Source organism: Vidua macroura, chromosome 4, assembly GCF_024509145.1.
Source record: "Vidua macroura isolate BioBank_ID:100142 chromosome 4, ASM2450914v1, whole genome shotgun sequence".
NCBI classification, from domain to species: Eukaryota; Metazoa; Chordata; class Aves; order Passeriformes; family Viduidae; genus Vidua; species Vidua macroura.
The window spans coordinates 49,896,483-49,923,044 of NC_071574.1; the positions used below are offsets into that span (position 1 = coordinate 49,896,483).

The 26,562-nt window shown below is 34.1% G+C and overlaps 1 protein-coding gene across 6 annotated transcripts in view; it reads left to right on the forward strand.

Annotated features, from left to right (window-relative positions):
* ATP8A1 (ATPase phospholipid transporting 8A1) overlaps positions 1-26,562 on the forward strand; it is a 104,159-nt gene that overhangs the window by 42,360 nt on the left and 35,237 nt on the right. For all 6 annotated transcript variants that reach the window (XM_053975222.1, XM_053975223.1, XM_053975221.1 and 3 more), the window contains 12 exons: positions 515-597; positions 762-811; positions 6,218-6,287; positions 7,291-7,375; positions 10,888-11,027; positions 12,870-13,008; positions 14,206-14,270; positions 16,609-16,781; positions 19,350-19,533; positions 19,643-19,753; positions 26,229-26,303; positions 26,424-26,546. In XM_053975222.1, coding sequence (XP_053831197.1) covers positions 515-597; positions 762-811; positions 6,218-6,287; positions 7,291-7,375; positions 10,888-11,027; positions 12,870-13,008; positions 14,206-14,270; positions 16,609-16,781; positions 19,350-19,533; positions 19,643-19,753; positions 26,229-26,303; positions 26,424-26,546 — 1,298 coding nt within the window. The remainder of the gene's footprint in view (positions 1-514; positions 598-761; positions 812-6,217; positions 6,288-7,290; positions 7,376-10,887; positions 11,028-12,869; positions 13,009-14,205; positions 14,271-16,608; positions 16,782-19,349; positions 19,534-19,642; positions 19,754-26,228; positions 26,304-26,423; positions 26,547-26,562) is intronic.

The following is a 26,562-nucleotide window of genomic DNA, read 5'->3' on the forward strand; positions in this document are numbered from 1 at the left end:
AGGTAAATAAAGTTAATTTAAATAAAGTTAACTGGGTCATGGCAGTGTTTTACAGGGCATTATAAACAAACTCCATTCTGACATCCTGAGCCACTTGGAGACAACTGATGACTGTTGGAGATATGGTTGCTGGTTTCCTGAATGTAAACACTGAAGTTATCTGTTATTTGCAGCAATGACTTACCACTCTTCTCTTCCAAACCAGAACTTCAACAAAAAGCACTGTACGTTGTCCAGTGAGCTGAGGAAGGTGCTAACCTAGGTGCTTTGAAGAGGGTGCTCTCATTACTGAGCTGAGAGGTGTGCTCCTTGCAGGGCTTATTTTCTCTGAACTGTCAACTCATTTCATCAGTTTTCACAGGAGAAACAAAGAGTTCTTTCCAGCACCATGTTTAATCTTAAAATCCATAAAGGGAAAAGGAAGTGAAAAGTAGAAAAGCCTCGACTGTGTTGATTAAATCATGATTAACAGTTTTCTGGCATATTTGTAAAATAACTGTTGAACTTGCTGCAGATGAAGGAGCATTGGTCAGAGCAGCCAGGAATCTTCATTTTGTATTCACTGGAAGGACACCTGACTCAGTAATCATTGAATCTGTAAGTACTTTATTATAATTTACTGTATTTGCTTATGCTTTCATTTAAATAATCTGAATAACTGCATTATGATACATTTTGGTTGGTTTTGGTTCTTTTCCTTGAGATGTTTTTTTTTAATTCTTACTCTTCTGGTTTGTTTTTTTTTTTTTTTTATTCTTCAGTTGGGACAGGAAGAGAGATATGAACTGCTAAATGTCCTGGAATTTACAAGGTAAATTTGTACTAGTGTCTTTTTGTGAAAATACTTAGACACTTCTCTCATGGAAAAAAATGCTTGCATTTTTTTATATTTTTACAGGCAAAGTATGCAGGTTGTATAGCTTGTATCTGTGTAATATGTAAACACACTATAGACAAAACAGAGTACATGATTAAGATTACACCTCCTGGTTTATTGTGAAACATTTTCAGAGGCTTTTTTTTTTCTTGTTGTCTACATAGTGACTGATATTTTTCACTTTTGCCTTTGCTTAAAGATTAAAAAAACCTTTGATTTCAAAACTTAAAAAAATATGTGGAAAATAATATAGGAAAGTACTCAGACTTCTAAATGTATTTTTGAAAGCCCTGGCACCATATGATTTATTAAAAAGTAAATGTATTTATTATGACTGATAAAATACATTTTGCATTTGACTTTAAACACGCTTGTATAATTGCAGCTTATTTAAATACTCTAGACTGAGTCTCATTATCTTCTGAGCAGCATCACTACAGTGTTGACCAGTTGGTTTACTTGGGATTTGGGTTTATCACATCTTTTTGCTTTCAGTAAAAATTTCATGTTAAAGTTCTTGGAGTTACAAATATACCCATAAGAAATATGGATGCAGTTTCAATTCTTATGTAGAGCTGTCTGTATTGTATCTGTGTATGCTGTCTGTGTTCTAAATGTTTTGTAGGTCTATTGCTTACTTTGGCACAGGATAAGGAAGAGCTTTGTATGTAGAGGAAGTTCCTTTTTTTCTTAAAATGATTCCTCATAATTGTGCTTGCGGAAAGTGATTGTTGTTTTCCTTCCTGTCATATTATATTTCCCTTAAGCTTAGCTAAAACCAAAACAAAAACAAAAACCCAAAAAAAAAAATAAAACAATCCAATGCATGAGAGACAGACTGAAGATGTGTAAGTTGTGTGAAATCAGAGTAGTTGCCTATAGTTATAGTAATATCAATAATAGTATGAAACAATTAAAGATTCAACAGAAAGTAATTTTTATATTTTTGAATGTATTTTAATGTATGTTTGCAATTCTTTTTTTTTATATATTGTGGAGGACATACGTTAATTTTTTAGATTTATGTAATGATTTCATTTTTTTTGCAGGCATTGCTTTCATATTATTTTTTTTTTTTTGTAAGTTAGCAAGTATGTAGTGCAAAGCGCATTGCTGTTAATTTGACTTCTGTGAAAGTTCATACTGTGTTTCTGGAGTAGCAGTGAAGGATTGCTACTTTGTTTATGATTTTGATCTTTTGATTTCGTAGATTTTTTTAAGCTTCTGTGTAAGTATAAAATTGTAATTTAAACAATAATACTTCATGGAGATGGGAGAATTGCTTTTAAATCTCAACCTTTGGAGGTACAAATTTTTTGGTGGATACTGATCCCAGAATTTTGTTAAGTATTCCGTTTTTATAGATGTTTTTGTTCTTATTCTGCAATGTTTAGCTGTTCTTGGAATTGACTTGTTGGAAGCACTAGAGGTCACCCGAGTTCCACAGCAAGAGAAATTTTGGCTCCACAACAGCACTACTTGTATGGATAGGAGCATGTACCTTCAGAGCAATAATCTGTTTTGAAGGAACTGTTGAGTTAAGAGTTTGCAGGTGTTCCAGAAAAAAACGCAAATTAATTCCTTGCCACTTCCCAGTACAGGCTAGATTAAGAGTCTTCTGCAAGTAGAGTGCAACAGCATCAAGATTTGATAGGACAGTCTTACAGAGAAGCATGTTACAGAAGTAAAACTTATAGGAATACTTGGGAGATTCATCACTTCTGGTATTTTCTTTTTTGACTGATTACACTTGTGCCTGTAAAGAGAGAAGTAAACTTATACAACATAGTAATTATACTTTGTTCATGGCGAGGAGGTAGTTGTCAGTCTAACTGGCAGGTGGGCATACTGAAAGTACTATACTGATAATTTTTAAAATTAGCAAATAATGTCTTAATAACTTGTGTTGTGTTTACGTAGCCTCCAGTAGATAGTCTGCTCAGATGCCATAACTGCTGTGGTACCTTTAGTTCTAGGAAGTGAAGGGTTGTTGAGATTCTCTGCTGTTCAGGCCTCCCTGTACTGTTAGGGAAGGAATTGTGCAATGTTGTGCCTGTGCTTGTATTGCCTGTGCTATAACAAATAGAAAAACTGCAGCTGTCTCTTGGCAACCCAAACCAGTTCCTAGGATATGTGTCTGCAGGGCAGGGGAAGGCAAGTCACTCTCAGAGATCAGAAGCATAGAAAGTCTTATGTTTGGTTTCATCCCTGTGCCAGCTACATGCACTGTGTTTTCACCTGAGCCAGTTGTGAAATCAAATAAGATTTTGAGTTTGTAATTCCTGGTGTCATTAAGGATAATCAATGTCCACTATCAGGGCACAAATTGCACATCAGTCCTTGAATCAACATGTCATTTCTAGCAATGCTAATGAATGAGATTTTGATTTGTATCTGCTTGTTTTCCTAGAGGAAAGAATTGCATTTTTAGCACCAGAATTAATCTCACTGGCAAGTATTGAGTACATATGTAGTAATAATATCTCAATATTTGGAGTATGTACTATCTGTTGATTTAATTACTGATTTTCGTCTATATCCCTGGGATATACCTCCACAACCTAGCAGAAATCATCTGTGATAGTTACAGTTTAAAGCTTCTTGTCTCTCCTGTGTGATTGGTTTCATGAGTAATCCACATTGTCTTAGCTGTTCTGCTGGGCAGACAGAAGGCATCCTAGAACATTTGAGGCCTTACCTCCTCTCAATCATTCAGAGAGCTCCAGAATACTCTGATTTTGTGACTGAAGACCTGATACTTTTAAAAGTAAAAGAAGAATGAGTGGCTGACAGAGGAGGTACCAAAACCTCTATAGTGATGTTTGTTTTCTGTGGTTGCTTAATCTTAAGTCCAGTCAGATTGTAGAGTAACTGGACCTGTCAAGAGCTGCTTGACAAATCTTGTGACTGAGAGAAGTATTTCTGTCTCTTTAAGATGCTTCTGTCTATTTGTAATCCCACGGCACCTCCTTGGGAATTACCAGCTATTCTGTCTCTTTGTAACATTCCAAGGGGTTACCCAGCATGCAGGTTCATGGAGATCAGAACAGTGGGTTTGCAGGATTCCATAGCACACAAGGACATGGGAGCTTTTTTTCCTGATTTTTTTTTTTTTTTAATTACAGATTATTAAAAATTACTGTTAGCAAAGGAATATATACAAGCACACCCTGTGGATGATTTTCATGGGGCTGGCTCTTAGAGAGGCTCCAGGTTCAGTACAAGTATGTAATTTATGTGGGGCACAGACATACAGGAGTGCAAGACACCACCACATTCAGCAGTCAGTAGATGCTGCTAATTTCTGGATTTCACTTGGGACAGCCATAGATGATGGTATGTTCTTTTCTCCCAGACCAGTTTTTATTTACCCAGATTTTTGTCAATTCCTGATTTCTTATGGTATTTTCTCCCTTTTCCAGACAAAAAGTTCTAGTTACAGTTTTGTGCGTATTGATGGAATCTCATGATGTCTCCAATTTCTAGGCTTGCAGACATTTTCTCTGTCACTATTTCAGCAAACATACTCTGTTCAGTATTTTTCCTGTTGTAACCAGGTCATCCTTATGGCTGCTAACATTGCTTCTACAGAGAACAAGCAGAACAAAACAGTGGTCTCACAATGACAGTTATTTGTAGTAGTGCACTTTAGTGGCTTACTGTAGTTCACCAGGAAGAGGAAATAGAACTGTCACTGCCATAAAAAGTTTCATAAAAAGTTAGAAGTCCTTGACAGTAACTCTTGGTCATTAGCTTTAGTGTAGTTTTACTAAGAAAGTTTGTGTCAGTCAAGATTCAATATCTGTCTCTATAGCTAAAATTTCAGAATGCTACAGGAAGTCATTGGTTATTCTTTGATACATCTTCAGTAGAATAATATGCAGCTCCATACAGGACTTCAAGGTTGCAATCTTCTGGTATTGCAAGACAAGTACAAAACTGCTGAGTTTTTACCTGTCAAGGGTAAATATATCAAATTATTGTTTTAAACCCCCCCTAACCCACTGTAATTTCTTCACTATTTCTGAATTGAACATTCAGGCAACTGTAATGAATTCAAGTAGCAGAAGCTAGATAGTCTTGGCTGGAATTAATGTGGATCTGAGACTTGCTTTTATTTTAGGCAGCTTAACTGTAGTTTAGATGATCCTTATTTTTCCAGTGTTGTCTAAGTAGATTCACAACTGGACACTGTCTAAAGCTTTTTGGAATTCTACTTATCTGAGGTTTAGAGGTGAAATGGAAAAGAAATCGCAGTAATGGCTTTGTCTGCGCTTTTGTGCAGTATTCACAGTAACAATGTCATTTAATATTGCTGTTCAGAAATTTTTACTTGAAGAAGAGTGCACACCCAGGTGGAATTAGAAAATGTTTTCCTGAAGATACTCTTCAGCCCACTACTTCACCTATAATTATAAATTTATTTCCTTCACCTATGTCCAGATTCCATTTACAGGATGTTTTCCATGGCAGTCTGAACTTCAGGAACCATTCATACAATAATGCTCTTTGATGATGTATAAATGGGATCCAGTTCCAACAGCAACCAAAATTGTTAAAGAACCATTTATTTCCGTCTCTGTTTTACTGTGAACTGTTCTGTGAGAAGTGTTTTGTTCCCTGAATAGTTTCTGTAGATTTATTTATAAAGTTGAAATTTGAAAGACTTATGGTATAAATACACATCTTGACAGGACATGATCTTGCACCTAAAGAATGCTTGTTGGCAAACCTCAAAGGGAAGAAGACAGAAAGCAGACCATGACAGTCTTCTCCATGTTTTCTTCCAATTTCTACCTCAGTTATGAGGACAAAAAGAAAAAATAACTTGGATTTTACTAATAACTGAGAGCCAGACAATAGTTAGAATTAGTCCAGCTCTTAGCATACTGAAAATTTGTGTGATAAACAAAACTCTGGGATAACAGTAATAGGATTACTGTACAGTGTATGAGCGACTCTGGCTGGCTGGGAAGGAAAATAAAACTGAAATAGTCCATGATACACTACCTCTTTATGATATTGATAAGTGCTTTGTGCTTTAAGGTGGTTTTTTTTTTTTTTTGTCATACAGTATTTAGATGAAGGTGAAAATTCTTATTGTTTTGATAGAAAAAAGGCCTACAGAAGTATGCACATAAAGAAAAATAGCATTCATTTTAATTGTTAGACACTTAAAACTGTTTTCCATCCCACTCAGCTGAGAATATAATTCAGAATAGATAGCATTGACTTTTTATTCTGTGTGTAATATAAGATATATATTGATATTATTAGGTAAAATACTGGTAAATGCTTGTATTTATGAACCACCTTATAGAGAATTTATTTCCCTTTCAGCACAAGGAAGAGAATGTCAGTGATAGTTCGCACACCATCAGGGAAGTTAAGACTCTACTGCAAAGGAGCTGTGAGTTTTATTCTTTTTTCACTGTAACAGAGAATACATGCTACCAATACAAATACAAAAGTAAAAGATTGTAATAACTGCAGTCAAAATATTGAAAATATGGGGGAAGGAATGTTGATGTACCACTTTCAATTTACATTGTTTTGCTATGTAGCTGTTCAATGTGATGAACTAGTTAATGTCTTTTTTTACTAACTGCCTATGAAGGTATGACAGACCTGTTCATCCTATTCTTTGTACTGGACTAATACCTTTATGTTTCCTAATTATTGCTTCCTTCTGTACTCTCAAGAAAATGGATGAGCCTGTATTAATTACTTGCTGGAATAGCTGAGCATGGATCACTAGATAGACATAATAATGTAGCATAACTGACTAGATGGGAATGTTAACCAAGCCTTGATATTATGCAGAAGTAGATTTTCCCAAAAGCAGGACCTGTGAGAAGGTATCCTTATCATAATGCATATGGGAATGGCAGAGTTGCTCATTTGTTCTCAGTCTGTATGTCAAGTCAAGTTTGAGGGGGAAGGAGATGAAATCCAGTTCCAGAATGGTTTAAGGAAAGGAAGTTTGTTGAATATAAATGTCCATTTTTTATCATCTCGAGTGAAGGAAAAAAAAACCTTTTGTTAATATTCCATGTATTAAGTTGGCTACAAAAAAATCTGAGAATGGCAGTTATGAAGCACTAATTTTACTTTGTGGGCATAATATTAAAAGAGGAGGACAACATTTTGGTACTTTTCAAAATAAGGGGAAATAACATCAAAAAATGATGAAGAAAAAAATTGCATTATAACAGAATGTGTGAATTTAGAACATCTGAGGATTAAAAAGTCCTTTTCTAACTTATGAAATAAGATTATGTCTATTAATTTTTGATGCTTAAATAATACAGTTCTATTTTTCAGCCATTTTTCTACATTATTTGTATTGTCTACCCAAAATAGAAATCATTTTTCTGTTAAAGTGTTCTGAGCTATAGTTATTTGTTTTGTAGGATACTGTAATTTATGACCGTCTTGCTGAAAGTTCAAAATACAAAGAAATCACCTTAAAACATCTAGAGCAGTTTGCTACAGAAGGTGGGTGATATTATTCCACATAAAAACAAATATGGAATTCAGTTACTGCTCAACTTTCCATTTTTTCAATTTTGTCTTGTTGTAGTGTTTTACTCATGTTAAGTTTGAAAAGTACGTTTTAGCAATGTCTCCTTAAGAAAAGTCTTCCTCTTCCTAAGAAATTTCAGTAATAACTTCATGCTTAGAAAAAAACCCTAAAAAACAACCCACACACCCACAGAGTATACAGCAGAATCTTTTAACCAAAACATATTTTTCCAGAGAGCAAACACATAGCACATTGTTTCTGTGAAGATCTCATTTCCCATGGTCACTTTCATGTTCCATACCCAGTGAATGCTGTAGGGATGGGCACACAGGGAGAAGTAGCCAAAGTAAAGATGCTTGGAAATTATTAGTGTAGTGCTTTTAAGGTAGCTTTTAGCTGTATTGTTTCTGTCACCAGTCCCAATAACGGGGATTGCCAGCATCCATAGGGTTTGTTTTGGTGTCTGCAGTTTTAATAGTCGCTTTTACAAAACAGTTGCCAAAGGTGGGGAACCTCTCTTTGAGGGTTTGTGAAGTAGAAATAGTAAGTAAAATTTAAAAGACTGTGAAATTAAGATGATTGATACTAGCAGCCAGTCAGTTATTTAATTATGGTGGATTTCACAGTACAGATGTGAGGAGAAAAGCAGACGGTAGAAACGTTTCTGCACAGCTCCTAGATGTTCGATGCCATACGCCATTGGTATCTCAGGAGTTGTACTGTGCAGTATCATAGTGTTACAATTTATCAATGAGTTGGTAGGGAGGAGATGGAAGCAGAATTATAAGAGTTATGGGAATCTGAACTGCAGAGTTTCTACCTCTTTATTTTTCTAATACACTGCTACTAGAACATTAAAATTATCTTTAATGTGTCTTAAAAATAAACTTACACTAGGAAGAAAACTTAAAAACAATGCTTATGTTTTGTTAACTGATCTCTGGCCATATATTCTTCTTATCATGAAAGGTCATTTTTTTGTCATGAATTTGACTTCTCTAGTGTTTGTCTTCTGGTTTATCGTGGAATTTTGAGTTTGGCTAGTGTATTAAGCAGCTTCAGTCTCTTGATTCTATCAGTGACAGCAGAAACAAGTCACAGATCTGTTTCTGTTAGTTTTTCGTATCAAGATCTCTGCAGGAAGCATTTGGTTGGTCTTAAAGAATCTTAAAGTAATAAAGTTAGAATAGATTTTACAATAAAATTGAAAGCAGAACTATACCCGAAAAAATTTGACTGATGGTATAGCCCAAAGCCTCAGATACACACTGGGGTTCTAGAAAGGCTTAACCAGAATTAGTCAAGAAAAAGTTACTTAGGTGTGAAGTTAGTTTGGGTCATAAGGTATATATTTGGTTACAGAAAAGACAAAATTCAATCACTGTCTTCTGTCCTGTGTGAATTGATGTGACAATTTCAATCCAGTTCTTAATTACTATTCTCATTACATTGGTAGTACAACTACTTAGCAGTCAGGTTGCACTAATAAATCAACATAAAAAGTGGAAAATTCCATCTGTCTTTAGAATCACTGTATATATGATAGAATAAGAAGTTTGTTCAGGTGTTTTTTGTATCCTTCTTTTCAGCAGATTAAAAGATTTACTGTTCATAAGGTGAATTTCTAACCTTTTAAAAAGCATAAAATTCAATCTTTAAAAAAAAATCACATATCTCTGGAATTGATTAAAAAATTGGTATTTATTTTTACTTCAGATTTAAATTGCAGCCAGCTATGTTGCAAAGTTTCTCATGAGTATCCTTTCATGTGGCAGGACAGTATGTCCTTGGCATTTGCTGCCTGCTCTTGGTGTGTTGTTCAAAAATGAAGTGGTTAGCATGGCTGGCATTTATATGTAAGCTTTCATTAAGCTTGAGTGTTAATGCCTGCTTGGATAAATAGAAAAAGCCTCTGTAATTTTCCTGTGTTGCTCCAGTCTGTTAACAACCAGGCTTAATGATATTTTGTTTTCCACATTTTATTTGGAAGATTCTTTTAAATCACAATGAAAAGAAGTATATTAAAAATAAAAAAAAAAAAAAATACATAATTAGACAGTGATTTAAAAAGAGAAAGTAAATACCTTGAAAAAACTATTTGCTGACATTCCATACACTTGGATTTCTTTTCTTCATTTTACTGTCTGCATAAAATATGTTGAAAGCATTGTGGAAATAGTATCACTGTTAGTCAGACATAGATTCCTTTCCTCCCCTTCACCTATATTCATTGCTTTGGACCTTGTATGCATATCCTTATTATGCAGAGAAAAAAAATCAGTTGAGTTGTCAGCCTTGAGTTTATTCTTCTAAGTCTAGATGGTGAGACACTGTGTTCCTAATGCTGTTTAGTTGTCAGAATACCCACATTACACATGGTTTTTATCCTGAAAATACTAAATTACTCTTACATCTAAGACACGTGTATTATTTCATGCCTAACCTCGTATAATTTCAAATTTACCACTGCTGCTGAGCTGTATGCTCCAGAAACCTGTGACCAAATAAAGGTTACATTTAACCATCCCTGGTTGTGGTGCTATTTGTCTCCTAGAATAGAGTGGGCAAGTGACCAAAGGGTGACTACATTAATCCTGCCTGCCCCCCTTCTAAATCTACTGGCCTGCGAACTGTGGCTAGGATATAAAGAGTTACATCAATGTCATTCTCCAGAAATCTGGCAATATGTGAAAATGAGCTGTTAGAAAATTCACACCTAGCTACTTAAATTGAGTGTAAAATGTGTGCCATCAAAAAATAGATATTTCTTAACATCATGCCGTCTCAAATTCTTGCTGTAATGCTTAATTCAGATTTTTGCTGAAGGAAAAAATCTGTTAATAATATCAACCAGCTCAGAGGTTGGTAAGTAAAATTGCCAAATGGTACATAATGATTTTATTTTAAGAATTTGAAAAGCTGAAACAATCTGTGAGATGGGAAAGTTAAATGAGGGGATTCAAAGTTGGCTTCTAGGTGATAAATTTCAAACTAGAATTCCCTAAGAATATTGAGGAGGGGTGAAGAGGGCAGTTGTAACATTGTGCTGATACATTTTAACTTTACTTCTTTCCAGCCTAGCAACATTTAAGTTTATAAAGCTTTTTCTCAGAAATACAATTAAATTTTGCACTTTTAATGTTTCAATGTACATATTTGTTCAGCAAATGTTGGGATTTCTTCATGTCTTTTTACAGTTTAAACTAAGTCAAATCTTATATAAATTTTTTTTTCCAGTGAAATACATCACCTGTATTACATTCAGCTTCTTTGAAACTGTTACTCTGTTGAATAAATTTCTATTTATAGTTCATTTTTACTTTATGTATATCTCAAAAGTTCTTCAAGATGTGCAGCAGTAATTTGAAATCAGGCATAAACATACATAAAATACAGAATAATTTCAGCTTTCAAAAGGTACTCATTGCAGGCATATCAGGGAAGGGACTAACAAATACTGAATCATTATCTGCTTTCTCTTTAGGCTTAAGAACTCTGTGTTTTGCTGTGGCTGAGATTTCAGAAAGTGATTATCAAGAATGGTTGGATGTCTATCACCGTGCTTCTACAGCTATACAAAACAGAGTACTCAAACTTGAGGAGAGCTATGAACTAATTGAAAAAGTATGTGCAGCTTTTTGGGGTGGGGGTTGGCTGGGGGAAGGATGGCGTGGACAGAGGGATGAGCAGAAGAGTGTCATTATTGTCCTTATTTTCTGTACCATGAAAAGTGAATCACTATTGAGGAATAATGCTTAGAGAGAAAAACAAACTCTAGCAATATACTGACAGTTGTGTCAGGTAGTCCTTGCAGTTTAAATAATCAAAATGAAGAAAACAATCTGATAAAGCTTTGGCAGCAAGTAGATATCTTGCTGGAAAAAATTGAATGTGAGTTGAACTACTGGAAAGCTTTTTTTCAGAGTTCTTCTAGAGTGTAAAAAACTTCAATAACAGATAACATCTGCTTCATTATATAATGATCTTGGAACAATTAAGTAGTCAAGATTGGAAGGGACTTCAGGAGGTCACCTAGACACAAATCCCTGCTCAAAGCAGGGCTAGTTTAGCTTGCCCAACACTTTGATGAAGTTTTGAGTATCCACAAGGAGGGAGTTTTCCCAGCTGTAGCAGGTAATTGTTTTTTTTATGCTCAACTTAGTCTTTTTTCCTTCTTCTGAATTAAAATTTTTATTGCTGCAGAATGTGACTGATGCCTCTTGCTCTTTCACTCTGCAGTATACATTTTGGAGAAGGATGGCTGCTCTGCAAGCTTCAGTTAGCAGAAGGAATCCCTCCCTTAATCTTCTTTTTTTCCCTTGTTAAACTCATCCTACTTCTTCCAGTGCTCTTAATATAGTGTGCTCTGGGCCCTAAGCTATTTTTGTGTCCCTCTGTTGGACTTGTTCCACTTTGTCAGCCTCTGTTTTACTGAAGGCCCATAAAGCAAGATTGCACCCAGATACAGCATCACAAGAGCAGAGCCTTAAGTTTCTGGCAACACTGCTCCTGGAGTAGCCAAGCATGAGGTTAAGACTTCCTCAGCAAAAAAAGGTCCCATGACTATTAAATGTATAAGAAAAAGGAGTGCATGAGACCAACACTGCTTGAAGTTTTGATACTTAAATTTTGGGGTTGTTATTTCGGGTTTTTTTTCCCTCAGAAAGTATAAGAGATTGATGAAGCTACTTAAAATTCAGAGCCTCGTGAATCTGTGGTGTTTAAGTCATGAAAAAGAAAGGTGAGGGTATATAGCTTCAGTCACTAATAAACATTGCTGAGCAGTTTATTTGGATGTGACAAAACAGTCTTGAAACTATGTTACTTTTTAATGCCATGACAACCATGCTACCTCTACAAATTTGTGTATAAGTTGCACAAGTACTTCCTCAGGATGTAGTATGCAGGCCATGCTGCTAGCAGGATTGCACACTATTAGATCTATAGTGGTGTCTTTAACACTTAACTAGTTTTAAAGGTATAGAAATAAGAAATATAAAAATGGCTGTATTCACAAAAATTGTGTAGATTTGCTCCATAGGAAGCTAAAATAAAACATAAAATACTGAGATAAATTTACAGGTGTTTTGGATTTTTTTACAAAGTGAAGAGAAATCATTAAAAGAGAGAAGGCATGGTATGAGCACTCCTGAAGCCTTGAAATCAGAGAGGTACTCCTCAGAAAAAGGTAGCTGTTGCTGAAGAAGCTACTGAATTACTGAGTGAATAATTAGTTGAAGTTTGAGTGGTCACACTGTGTAGTTTTGTCAAGCCACACAGGTATCTAAATTAAAGCTCATGGAATAAAGTGGAACTTCTTTATTTGTTGATACCAAATCTGATTAAAGAGTTTAGAGGGCATTAATCTTGTTATAAATACAAGGAGTTAAATAAAATAAATGGAACATTGAAATTGAATTTAAACCAAAAAAAAACCTGTATGTATGAAATATTTTATTTTCACAGAATCTTCAGCTGCTCGGAGCAACAGCAATTGAAGATAAACTACAAGACAAAGTGCCTGAAACCATAGAGACACTCATGAAAGCAGACATAAAAATCTGGATACTTACTGGGGACAAACAAGAGACTGCCATTAATATTGGTATTATATCTGTATAGACATCTATAGACATCTTATTTGATGTCTTTGTTACATGTTTAAAAATAATAGCAGTAGATGCAGTAAAATTTCTTTCAGAATGGAAAGTTGTCTTGTAAAAAATAATATTGTATGTCACTCCAGAATTTTAATGTGAACTTATTTTTTAGTCAGTGATAGGGGGAGGATAGGGAATGACAGATTCTGCCCCTGTTAAAATACTAAGAGCAAGAAAAAGTTACATTAGAGAGGAGGAAAAAAAATAGGAAATCAAACTTTTTTATAACATACAAAGTGAATTTAAAAGAACATATTGACTTTTGACAGTGAGAGGGAATAATATTAAGAGAATGTAAGTACTCTTAGTTTTCTTTCTGTATTTTTCCTCTTTCCAAGAAAGGTAAACTAAAGTACTATAACATTTTAACAAAGGTTTATCTTTATTATTTCCTTTTATTATGAAGGATGGTAAAAAAAGACTGATTACAACAATGATAAATCTGTATCTTTAAATAGTTATACATGAAAGCTGTTTTTAACATTTAATATTCTTTGCATGTGACCACATCAGCACTTACTGCTGTAGTGTAGATACAGGTCCAAAATAAAGCCTCACTTTAGTCCTATATATGCTTTTTCTTGGATGTTATTTCTAATCTTAAAGAACTCTCCATATGCACATGATACAGTTGATCTAAGGCTATTTTCCTTAGTACCTTCAGGTTTAAGGCAATACACATAATACTAGTATTTCTGCTATATTAAGAATGGTGATATATATTTTTGACTAGGCAGCCTAAATCATTAGCACAAAAAATGCATCCTGTTTAATGCATTAAAGAATAAAAGAAAGAATGAAAAGGTGTATATTTGCAAGTTTTGAAGGAAATGCAAGTTGCATTCTAAAAATTTACATGGCTTAGGGAGATCTGTTTGTTGTTTTCTGTAACTCTCTTTAAAGCACCTCTGAATAAAGCAGAAGAGCTGGAAGTTGCAGCAAGGGAAATTCTAACTCTTCTGTCTTAGTACCTGTATGTACTTATATAAAATGCAGTAGAATTTATTTTTTATCATTTATTTCAACTAGGGAAATCTTATTTTTAATTCTGTCTGTAGGTCTCTTACAGGAAAAAAAATGCCTTGTTATATTATAATGCATTTTGTGAAACAGATTTTTAAAAAGAAAATCTTTTCTAACAGGTCACTCTTGTAAACTTTTGAGAAAGAACATGGGACTAATTGTTATAAATGAAGGCTCTCTTGATGTAAGTAAAATCTTTAAAGTTCTCATTTCATGAAACATTATTTTATTGCTTAAAATATCCAGACATCATGGTGAAAGTAGTGTAAAAAATAAGTTGGGGTGTCTATATATCTGGACAAACAGAAAATTTTGCCAAAAGCATGGTTTGGGGGATGTTGTTTATGTTTGTTTTGGGTGTTGCTTTCTTAATTTTAGTATTCCATGCTTGGAAGACTCTATGAACTTTGTGACAGAATGTTACTGAATAACTGGAAAACAGTCTACACCTTCTGAAATCACAGTGCAGCTACTACACAAAGGAACTTCACAACCATGAGCAAATGAATTCCATGTAGTAGATTTCATCCATGCAGGTTCAAAGCCAGGAGCTTCACATTATACTAGCATTACAGATGAACCACTTCTAGTGTGATGATTCTAAAGTTCAGTAAATATCTATCAAACAAAATATTTTTATAGTAAATTTATATAAATATAGTATAAGAATAAAAGGTAGTAGCTGCAATGATAGCTACAGTGTACTCCCTATTTCAAACTGGAGTGTCTAGATTCTGTAGAGATTGAGAGATCCTTTCCTTATATACCCATAATACAGAGTACATGGAGATGCAAATATCTTAAAGGCAAAGCAGTATCTTTAATTTCATTTCAGAAGGTTTTGAGATTTTTAATTAGTTCAGTGTTTTATTTTTAGGTGGCTACACCAAATTTTTTTTATGTACGCCTGACATCACTGAAGTAGCACAATTATTTGGTTGGTAAACATGTAAAAAAATATGGGAACATGTTGTCATAGGATGTCACTAGCTTCCAAAGTCAATATTTTACAAGCAGAAGAGGTTTTTTTGTCTTCCTTTCTCCTCTAAAATACTTCTTATGTGTGAATCCAGGGCATCCCTCTGGCTGCCTTGGAAGGTCTGGGACCCTGGCAGGGGGTCAGGAGCCCCCCTGTACAGAGTCCCAAGAGACACTGTCTCTGATTTTTGTCCATGGAAAAGAGTTTTCAATCTTATAGGATGAATTACAAGCTCTGAGTGTTTGATATAAGTAGTAATTAGTGTGGCATGGGTGCAAAAGTAGAATTTTAGGATTCTAGATAAGGGGTTCAAAGGGGGCAACATGGAAGAAATTGGGTGTGCCTTGTCCTTTTTCTTCTTCTTCATGCCCTCCATGTTTCACTGTGGTGTTGGCATTTTTCTGTTGGTTTAGGCTGGGGACACACTGTTCAACATGGGTGATGGATATTGGCACGTTATTGTAAATATAGCACACGTAGTTTCTAGTATAGAATGTTTGTAACATCCCACTGAGGGGCAGAGCCCCCACGCTGTCCTGCAAGACAGACCTGCTGCAGGTCAGAGAGAAAATATTTTAGATAAGAAGAAATAAACAACCTTGAAAACCAGCACAGATGAATTATGACTTCTTCTTTGGCAGCAGGGCTGAAAGACAGAAACTTGCTACAATCTTGGGAGCATTTAAATATCACAGATCCCGACATTTTTGTTTCTGGGCTTTGAAGAAGGAAACAGAAGTATGTTGTAGCTCTGTAAAGGTCTTTCAAAAAGAAAGAAGGGCAAGAAGCAATATTTTTTGTCCTTCATACACTCCATGGTACAGCTGCACTGTAGCTAACTATATGTCAGTGACCTTCCCAAAGCAGGCTGCTGTGTGAATAAGTACATATGAATGTATTGTCTACTGAATGTAATCAGTACTAGATCACAAAACAGTGACTTCTGTAGGTGTGATTCAAACTGTCATTAGCAATTGAAAAATACAAAATATGTTCCTTTGTATAACATGTACTTCATGTTATAATTGTTAAATTATGTTAAAATATTAATTTAATGTAATAGAATTATCAGTTATAATGCATATATTTATGTCATTAATTATCTGTGTTGCCTTTTTTTTAAACATTTAGGAACATTTTGTATAGTAGCAAATTCTAGTATCTCTATATATGTGAGTCATCTTTTGTATTATTATATTAGTTTTCTGTATACCTGTGTCTTCTGGCAAATATTTATGCAACTATTGTTGCTGTTCAAAGAGCATTAAAAGTTCCACCATAACTTATACACGTCTTTTTTGGCAGAGTGAAAGAGCAATCCTACACAACATTTCTACTGTCTTTCTAATAGTGCAGCCATTTCAAATTAATTTTCACTTTATTCTTTTCACTTTATATTATTTCACTTTATAATATTTGATAGCAGAAGCAAAGGGCACCTTCCTCAAAAACCAAAGTGCCAGTGTTTCTGATCACACTGAAAAATTTGGGTTTAAGAATATTAAGAACTAAAAATAATGGACACCATTTTTTTGTGCAACAGGGAACAAGAGAGACACTTAGCCATCATTGCAGTACTCTTGGTGATGCTTTAAGGAAGGAAAATGATTTTGCTCTCATCATTGATGGTAAATCTCTGAAGTATGCTTTGACATTTGGAGTAAGACAGTATTTCCTGGATTTGGCTTTGTCATGTAAAGCTGTTATTTGTTGCAGGTAAGATTTATGTTATTCTCTCTCCATGCTATTTTTATTGACGTATAAAAATAAACTGAAGTTATGAAATACAGTCATTCAAGTGAAATATCACTGTAGAGCAGTCTGCAACAAAGTGTACTTGTCAGAGTCACTCAGATTGCATATTTCCAGGAATATAATTTCTAATCCATCAAGAGTAGTCTCAATAAGGTTGAGACACTAATCTTGACCTTGAATTGAAATTACCACAGTTAACCACAGGTTTTAGCATATCTAGAGTTGTCTGTAGATCTTTCTCCACAGGCTGGTTTTCTGTAAGATGAGGGTTACACTGTATAAGAAGTGTACAAAAGTGTTAAAGGTACTACTCAGCATGCTTTTTATTACCTGAAGCTGGTGAAAATGCCTTTTTTAATCATTATTATAGGGTTTGTTTATACAATGAACCCTTTCATCCTTTCCTGTAAATATCATCTATTACAGCTATAAACTTCCATTGTTCCATTAAAATAAATCAGATTCATCTGAAAAATCTGTTCAAAATGGAACTATTTTTCTGCTTTGCAAAAGGACACAGAAAAGGAGGTAATATTACGATATTTCTAGTCATTCCATCCCTTCTGAAAATCAATATCATGCTACCAAGGGATTTTTCAATTAATGTTTTTGTGTTTAAGCTTTGTAGCCATGCTTCAGCCTGAAACAGTTTGAATTTCAAACTAAGGTTTTACTGTCTGCTAAACTGAGAAGTTACTCTGATGAACAATTTGTACTGTGTATAAACACCTTCCTAATGGCAGGAGTCTTTCTGACAGATAAGTTGGAGTGTTGTGCTTGTTCTGCTAGGTTGAGTTTGCTCAGTACAGTAACAAGCAGGAGATACATGTAGAACTGATCTTTTAAAGCTATATTTCTATTTCTCCTCTTTCCTTGATTACAAAATATATTTTATGCCATTTGAAGAGATAATTTTTCTGTTTCTGTTGAACTGGGGAACCATTGAGTAGTATTCTGCACTGCCAACATTAAAAGCTGTCTTTTAATGTTGGCATTCTTGTAAAGAAACAGTGCAAAGTGCAAAATGAAAGTTTCTGTTCTAGTAGTATTCTCTCTGCCATTTCTTCATTTTACACTTCCATTATATACTTAGGTCACTTGGTTTCAGTGCATATCTAGATATATGTCTGACATATTTTGTGGTTGCTTAAAAATTGGCTACAGGTTTAAAACTAAAATGCTTGCTCGTAAAACTCATTATTTTAATGTGAACATATTTAATATCCCATGTTTCCCAAAAGTCAAAATTCTGCCAAAATATTTGTTTCTGTTAAATGCTTTGTCTTTAGTAACAAAAACTTCCTTTCCTTGTTTATGAGATTGAAATAAAAAAGTTTTAAATGGTAGTTTTTATTTAAGGTAAATCACTTTTAAAAATTTAAATATATATATATATATATAATCCAGACTTAACAAAAATGTAAGCTTTTTCTTCATCCATATAAAGGCAGTAAACATCTCAAATTCTCCTTCATTCTAAAAGTACAAATTACACCACTTTTTTTTTAATTTTGCAGGCTGCACTGACTTGTGTAGGAGCATTTATTACCAGTGGATTCTTCCTAAGACTAGCTGTAGAACAGATGATGCTGACAAATATTCAGTAGACATTTCTCTTCAAAAAAAAAAAAAAAAATCTGTGTATGTTATTAATTCCAAGCAGATGTTTGGCTTAAAGACTTTAGCAAACTGAATTCCAACTCTGTATTGGTTTCAGAGTAATATATGCAAGAAGAATGTTAAATGGGTTATTCTGGAGTAAAAATGTAGAGCTAAGAGTGAGCAAAATGAATGAAAAATATTTTTTACTGGTTTCACCATGAACTTGAGGCAGTGACAGTGTCATCTTCCAGCTGCCCCTATAACATTGTCTAAAAATGAATTAAGGCACTGTTCTTGAGAAGTTAAAAAGATGAAAAAGAAGGACTCAGGTCAGGAATCTTCTGTAGAAGCTGGCTGTAGCAAGTCTTGATACAATTCTCAACAGCAGAGTTCAAATAAAACATGTACCAAAAGATCATAGAAAGATTTTTTTTATATAGGTGGACCACAGAATTTTTCAGAAGGGCTGTTGCCCAGAAACTTTCAACCCAGGTTTTCCATAAAGCTGCACTCATCCCATGCAGCTTTTCCAGAAGTCAAATAGTTGTGCATGTGTTGTGCTAGCCACTGAATAATGTGATTACATAGCCAGCTTCAATTTGAAGGCTGTATTATTTTTCATTCCTTTACTTTTTTAAAATACATTTAAAACAGTTCTCTGTAGCACATTTGGTAAGGTGACTTTCTCAGCATAGAATATTCTTTCAGCTTTTAAGTAATCCAAAGTTTAGAAATGTTGTTTTTTATTAATTGTGTTGTGAATGTGCTTTTAGCATATATCCTTGAAGGGCAATAACAAGATCAGGTCGCTGACCAGGATGTTAATTGGCCTGAGTTTATTACCTTTTCACAGAATATAAAGTATGTTTTAAAAGTACGTTCATTTGAAAGTCCTGTATTAAACATGTTTCTTTTTTTATCCCTCAGGGTATCACCACTTCAAAAATCTGAAGTTGTAGAAATGGTTAAAAAACAAGTCAAGGTAGTAACTCTAGCAATTGGTGATGGAGCAAATGATGTTAGTATGATACAAACAGCACATGTTGGTGTTGGTATCAGTGGGAATGAAGGTCTGCAGGCTGCTAACTCTTCAGACTACTCAATTGCTCAGGTAAGTCATTACACTGCAAAATACTACACTAAAATATATTAGAATATGATTAATATTTGCATATGTATGTTTTAATTGTACGTTTGTTCATTTTTCATGTTTTTTGCAGTTCAAGTATTTGAAGAACTTGCTGTTGGTTCATGGAGCCTGGAATTATAACAGAGTAGCTAAATGCATCTTATATTGTTTCTACAAGAATATAGTCCTTTATATTATCGAGGTAATTTTACAGTACATTAAATGTTACTTCTTGAAAGTAAAATCTTAAATTTTGATCTTTTGGTTATGATATATTATATATGATTTTTAAAAGCACTTTAACTGTAAATAAATACCTACTAGAACTGAATCTTGACATTTTTAATAAACTGATTAATATTATTTTTTTTACTTTAAAAAAACACAGTTGTTTAAAAATGCATAGCAAATATTAAGTACTAAATGCATTTCTAATATTGCTAACTTATTAAAATGCTGTACATGTAACATCATTGCAGTAATTAAGGAATCCAGTTACAAGTTTGTCTTAAATATACCCAGAGATGCGTGTGCTTCAGCTCTTTGCGCTGGTGTCGGGGACTGTCGGGTTCGCAATCGGAAGCCCTTTGGAAGGTCTCTCTTGCACTGCAGGGTTGTTGCTGTTCAGAGCACTGCCCAGGGTTTTTACAGACAGGTTTCCTTCCACTCTTGGGCACCTTTCACTTGCTGACTGGGGTGACCGTGCATCCACAGGCTCCTGTTCAAGAACAGGGATACTTTCCTGAAAGTAGCTGACCTAGTTTTTTCACCTGGGATCTTAAGGAGTGAAATCTTGCAAAAAATACAGTGGTATGAGAGGATTGTGTTGTAATAAATGTACATTTATTGTTAGGTATGGTTAGAACAGAATGTATAATGGTAGTTTTCACTCCCTTCATGACCACACAGAAATCACAAGATTTTGAACATATTTTAAATAAATTTTTAAAGCTCCTCTCTCCCCTCCCTTACTTTTCTTTATAATTGATTCAAACATTATATTCACAATGAAACTTCGGGGTTATTTTTTAAAATCTTGACCATGAAATAAATTTTATAGATAGTCTTACATATTTGTTACATTTATGGGGTTAACAGATACCCTTTAAATTTTCATAGTTTTTTAAAACATATTTTCAAATTAGTATCTTAAACTTGAGAAGTATATTCAGTTTTACTGGAAGAAAATGACCTATTTCTGTTAAACCTGATGTAAACATTAGATTAATATTTCCAATTTTGATACTTACTTATGTGACCTTACTTGTTGTAATATTTGAAAATACTTTAATAATTTTTATGTACAAAAGTTGTAGCCCAAAGAGTGCATTTTTCTTACCATATTTTTATATTTTCTATATTTCCTCTTTTTTCTCTCCTTACTGTGTTATTACTGCAAATAGATTTCTATTTAAGTAGCAGCAAGTTAAGTGGATTTAGCCTGTTTTGAAAAATATAAATTAGGAAGCTATAGAAAAAGCAAGTTCACTAAAGGTCCTGTTTTGTGTAGAAATGGCAGACTTTAGATGCTGTATTTCAAAGGCTGGGTATCTACTTACATGATCAGACTTCCAGAAATGCTGATTAGCTGTAGCTCTAGAAGTATTTGAAAAAAACAATATTAATGTATACTTTGCTTATAGAAAGCATACAAAGGTTGGCTTTAAAACATATCAACTTATTTTCCTTAGATTTCTGTCATTGTCACCTGAAAATATATTGTAAATTTTTAACTTAAATCAGATGTAAGTATCCCACTATTTGTATTTTTGAGAAAGAAAGTTAAATGCAGGGTACAGAGATCGTAGCCTAAAGGTCTAAGGCTTTGATTTTATGAACAGGTAGTCTCTTCCTCCTGAGAGATGGAAGGGCAAAGAGTTCATTTTGATATGGGTTGTTATGACCCTTTATATAATGCATGCAATCATTTTGCCATATACACCTTCTCTGGAAGACAAAATAAATTCTACTTGAATTCCTGTATACCCCACGTTTGTCAGCTCAGAAAACTTTTCAGAGATGTTAATAGCTCATGTCAATACTGTGAGTGAATGGGCAGAAATTCATCATTGAATGTCTCCAGAAAGGACAACTGCCAGTCTTGAGTCTCTCTTTTCAGTTTTTTTGTACAGACCAGGCGTGGGAGCAGAGAACTCAATGAGTATTTGTAAGCTGCTGCTTAATATGCAGAAATGCTACATCAGGAAAACTTCTGTGAGGCTTTTGTGGCCACACCTCCTCTGTCTTGGAGTTTAGAAAATAGTACTGTGAAAGGCATGTCTGGAAGTTACTTTGAACAAGTTTCCTTTTATTTTGACAATAACTAAAAATACCTACCTTTACTTAATAGATATGTATCCTGTTTTTAAATGTCTGCTCAGTACTAATCAAGAAAATAATAGAAAATATCCCATCTAATCTAAAGTACAGCCTTTATCCTAGGCATTCATGGGCTGATATGAAATTGATGTAAATTGGTTTCTTAATTCGGAAAATGGTAAAGCTCTATAGTGATACTCAGGCACAGTGAACAGTGCTTACTGGCATTTAAACTATTCATGAGAAATTCAAAGTTATCTGTAATAATGTTTTTCTACTCTGTGTCTTGATGCAATTGCTATTTAAATATGTGCCTCATCTTTTGTATAGGACTAGTCACAATGACTTGAGAGATTATATTCTGATGTATCAGTCTAAATTACAAGTGAAAACTCTGAATCTCTAATAAACCACTAACGTGCTTTATTAAGCCTGTACAGAGCATCACACCTCATGTAGGATAAGCCTATGCAAAGTCTCATAATTATTTTGGAGGAGCTGTCATTATTTTATAAAGGGAATTGAGACTGATCTCATGATTGAGAACTCCTTTGTGGATTGTTTTGTTTTTTTTTTATAATTACCATTACTGTATACACTCTGTCATTAAACTACTCATTTTATGAAGTCATGAAAATCACCCTTTGACATCAGAGAAACAAAATTTTCCTATTCCTATTTTGCTGTATTTCCTATAGCAAAACTCATTTTGCTATATTACTAACTAGTAATAATGTAAAATAACTGGTTCATATTAAGTAAAAAGGATTTACAGTTTTTAAAAATCAGAAGATTTGATTTTACCCAACATGAAACATCAAATGAAAGAGTAAAAGACCAAGACAAGCAGAAGAAACAGATGTGTGGAATTGAGATTTAAATTTCAGTCACAGATGTTTAAACATGGCTGTTCATAGCAATTGAAGTGATACTATGAAGATAATTAATTTATTAAGTAATTGGAGCTGTAATGACTTTTTTTATTCCATAAACTTTGGATGAGGAAGAGGTTATTTTTCCCCTTCCCCAAGCTGTTCATGTCCATAACTGGAATTTACCATTTTGTTCCTATTTCCTTTGCCTGACATATCAGATGAGTAGCCATGATGATATTGAGACCCACATAAGGCACAACCCAAACATGAGCAGGCTTCTAGGCATACTCACACTGGGTCTGAGCTGCACAGTTCAGCTGCTGTGGTTCACTCTGCCATGGCTTACTTGAGGTGTGCAAACTGCACCAAGTTCAGTTTGAAACACACACAGCAGAAAGTGATTGTGCTCATGCCCACATTCTGACATTACATGGTTGGAAAACTTAGAAATAGAAGGGTCTGTGTTGAGATCCATCTCATTTTAGACAGGCTGGGGACCTAAATCTTTCCTTTTCAATGGAAAATTTTGTAGGCGTTGAACTACTCAATGGTCTGAATTTTCACTGCCTGTTCACATACATAGTCTAAAATACTTTGTAAGAGCACCAATCACCTGTCCTTCTGTAAAAGGGAGCTGGATTAGTAATTGAGTTGTTAAAGTAGCACCTATACCGTAAGAGAGAAGTGTTTGAGTCTGCTCCTAAATTACTGTCATGTCCAGCATCCTAAAAACTTATTTTTCAGGTACAGCTGCCTTCATTGTCCTTCATAACTAGGATGAAACACACTTGTCTGAATAAATTGTACTTGCAGAGCAAGTGTTTCTTGTCACTGTTAATAATGTAGCAAGCTCCATATTAATTTTTTCATGTAGGGTTAAGAGTGTAATTTTCTAGGGCCCAAGTTTCAGAAGTTTAGGCAAATAGGTGGGTTATTTTCTTCTCTTACAGTTTGAGATGAGGGCTGTATTTGTCCTTTGTCTTTTCTTTCTCTACCTTTTAGATATTTTAATTCTGAGCCATTATGGCTTGAGCCAGTTGTTCTTAATGTGAACATTCAAATACTGTATTGTAAATAATATAAAATTAATGGTTCTGCTTAGATACTAAAGTTGTTTCGTCTCTTAAAGTTAAATATGTGGTATTCCACTAAACAATAGTGTTTCTACTGGAGACTACTGCTTTTAGCCACATTGAAAGATTTCTTATTCATAGACTTTTTTGATAGATTCCATAAGAACTTCAGAACTTAGAGATGCTACCAAATTTCATCTCTCTTTAGTTTGCATCTAGGCCTCTGACCAAGATATATTCCACTCCCTTATTACACTAAAATGAACTAAAATGCCTATAACTTGTGTGCTTTCTTTAGAAAAAAGTAAATGTTAATATTTCAGGAAGTCAATACTATACCTTAAAGGATTTCTTTACAATTTTATACTAAAACCGTTTCAGCTTAAATACCTTGAAAATTCTAATTTAAATTCTGTACAAAATAAGCTGAAAGCAACATTCCATTGCAAATTAAAATTTTATTGCTTTTTAAAAGTCACTCCAAAACATTTCCGAGTGTTGCATAACATCATTTACCTGTAAAAGCAGGCAACATGTGGAATAGATTCAGTGTATGTATTTAGGCCTTTCATTTAAAACTAGCATTTTATAACACTTCACCTCCTGGTTAAAGCACAGTGGAAAGTTAATGTCTTTTCCATATACTCCTTGGTTATGAAGGGTCAAGTCTATATGTACTTGTGGTCTTTTATTTTCTTCCTAGAGAGTGATACTTTGCTTAACTCTATGTGAAATTACCAGCAATGAGATGTACACATTTATGACCAGCTACTGAGTCACTTTTCTTCCACCACCCTAACCCTTTCAAATCAATACTTCTAAAATTTACTCCAGTATTTGATACAAACAAGGGGGAAAAAGCATCAATTGTACTGATGTTGAGTGCGTAATTATTCTGTAATGCACAATTCATTATGTACTCATCTTGCACCCTTACACTCAGCTACTGAGAAGCTGCTGCCAACAAATTCATCACAATTAAATCATAATTCGTATTTTGAAAGTCAAAAATAAAAATACAAAAGAGATGCTAAAAATCTGACTCAGCTGAAATAAAGTAATTCCATTGTCTTTTCAGTTTATAGTCTGAAAGGTTAGAAAATTGTGCTTGTTGCACTTAAATCTACCAAGGTATACAAATTTAGCATTATAAGATTTTGGAAAATTCAGGGTATTCTCTCTTTCTGTATTGCAAGCTTGAACAGTCATTACTTTGTATCCAATCTTGTTTTAATAAGTGGCCACAAAAAAAAAAAAATTTACTCTTATCTGTTGAACAAATAGCAATTTTGGCTGGATTTTACCTCCCATTTTTAGTGTTAATAGTTGCCAAATTCAAGAGGTTTTCCATGTCAAAGTACTCACAAACATGTTCAGGCATTGCACCACATGATTAAAAAAAAAAAATCTGAGTTTGGTCATGGAATCCAATCACCTGGAGACCATGCTGGCTACATACTGATAAACATACATATTGATTGTAGCAATTCATGCTTCCTTAATGAAGTTCAGTGAAATGTGAACTGTAAGAAAGCAGCATCTAAAAATTCAGTTGTAAAACATGGGTGTTAAACAGAGTAGAATGTTCCGATGATTTTGACTTGTCTTACCTAAGAGCTTTTGTTTTTCCTAGACAATATAGTTTCAATGTAACTTATTAATAAAGATCCATCAGATGTGCAACTTCTCCACTTTGTCATTGAACTAATTCAAGGATGAAAATAATAGGAGAAAATAGATATACTGCATGCTGTGCTGAAAAACATTAGAAAATATGCTATCACACATTTCAAATTAAATATCTTTTCTTTTAACCTTTTAGCAAAAAATGATTTAAATTATGCAATTAAAGAGATGTCTGCTTCCCTCTCTACAGTACCCTGTAGCTGAGTTAGTGGTTCTTAACTAAGTAGTTCTACTTTAGTGCTCTGGTAAAGCCTAATCCTTTCATGAGTAAGGATTATTGGTAGTTTTAAGTTCCAAACAGCAGGTTAATCAATTAATTTTGTTAGTCAAGTTCGCTAACAATGAGATGTCTATGATACTAGTCTGTAGGTTCCCCTTCTACCAGCCCATATTTCTCAGAATTTTTATTTCATTAAGAATTCAGTGAGCTTGAATCACTCTTAAAACCTTAAAGAACCTGACATTTCTTCTGAAAATAGTAACCTCCTTTGAATGTTTTCCTATTTGCATGGAATTGCTCACATATCTGACTAGATTGCCCACTATCTATTCTTGATTGAAAGTTGGGTTTATCATTAATTTTTTCATATGGGTTTAAACCAAAACATTTTCAACTGTGTTATAAATGTGTTGTAGGGGTATCCCTTTTTGCGAAGCTGAGGAAAAATCTGTTTATTGTACCTTGCAAGACATATGAGTAATACACGGTTCTAATCTTTTGCAGGTCTGGTTTGCATTTGTCAATGGCTTTTCTGGACAAATTCTTTTTGAAAGATGGTGTATAGGTCTTTACAATGTGGTAAGACAATTTCTGTGCCTTTAGTTACATTTAGCCATGAATGTTTCTTGAGTAAGCAATCTTTAAGCAAATCCTCACCTCTAAAGTTTTGCAATTTTTTCTTTTTAAACCACCTATTAGATGTTTACAGCAATGCCTCCTCTAACTCTCGGAATATTTGAGAGATCCTGCCGAAAAGAAAACATGCTGAAATACCCTGAGTTATACAAGACTTCCCAAAATGCACTGGACTTTAATACTAAGGTAGATCTTTGTAAAA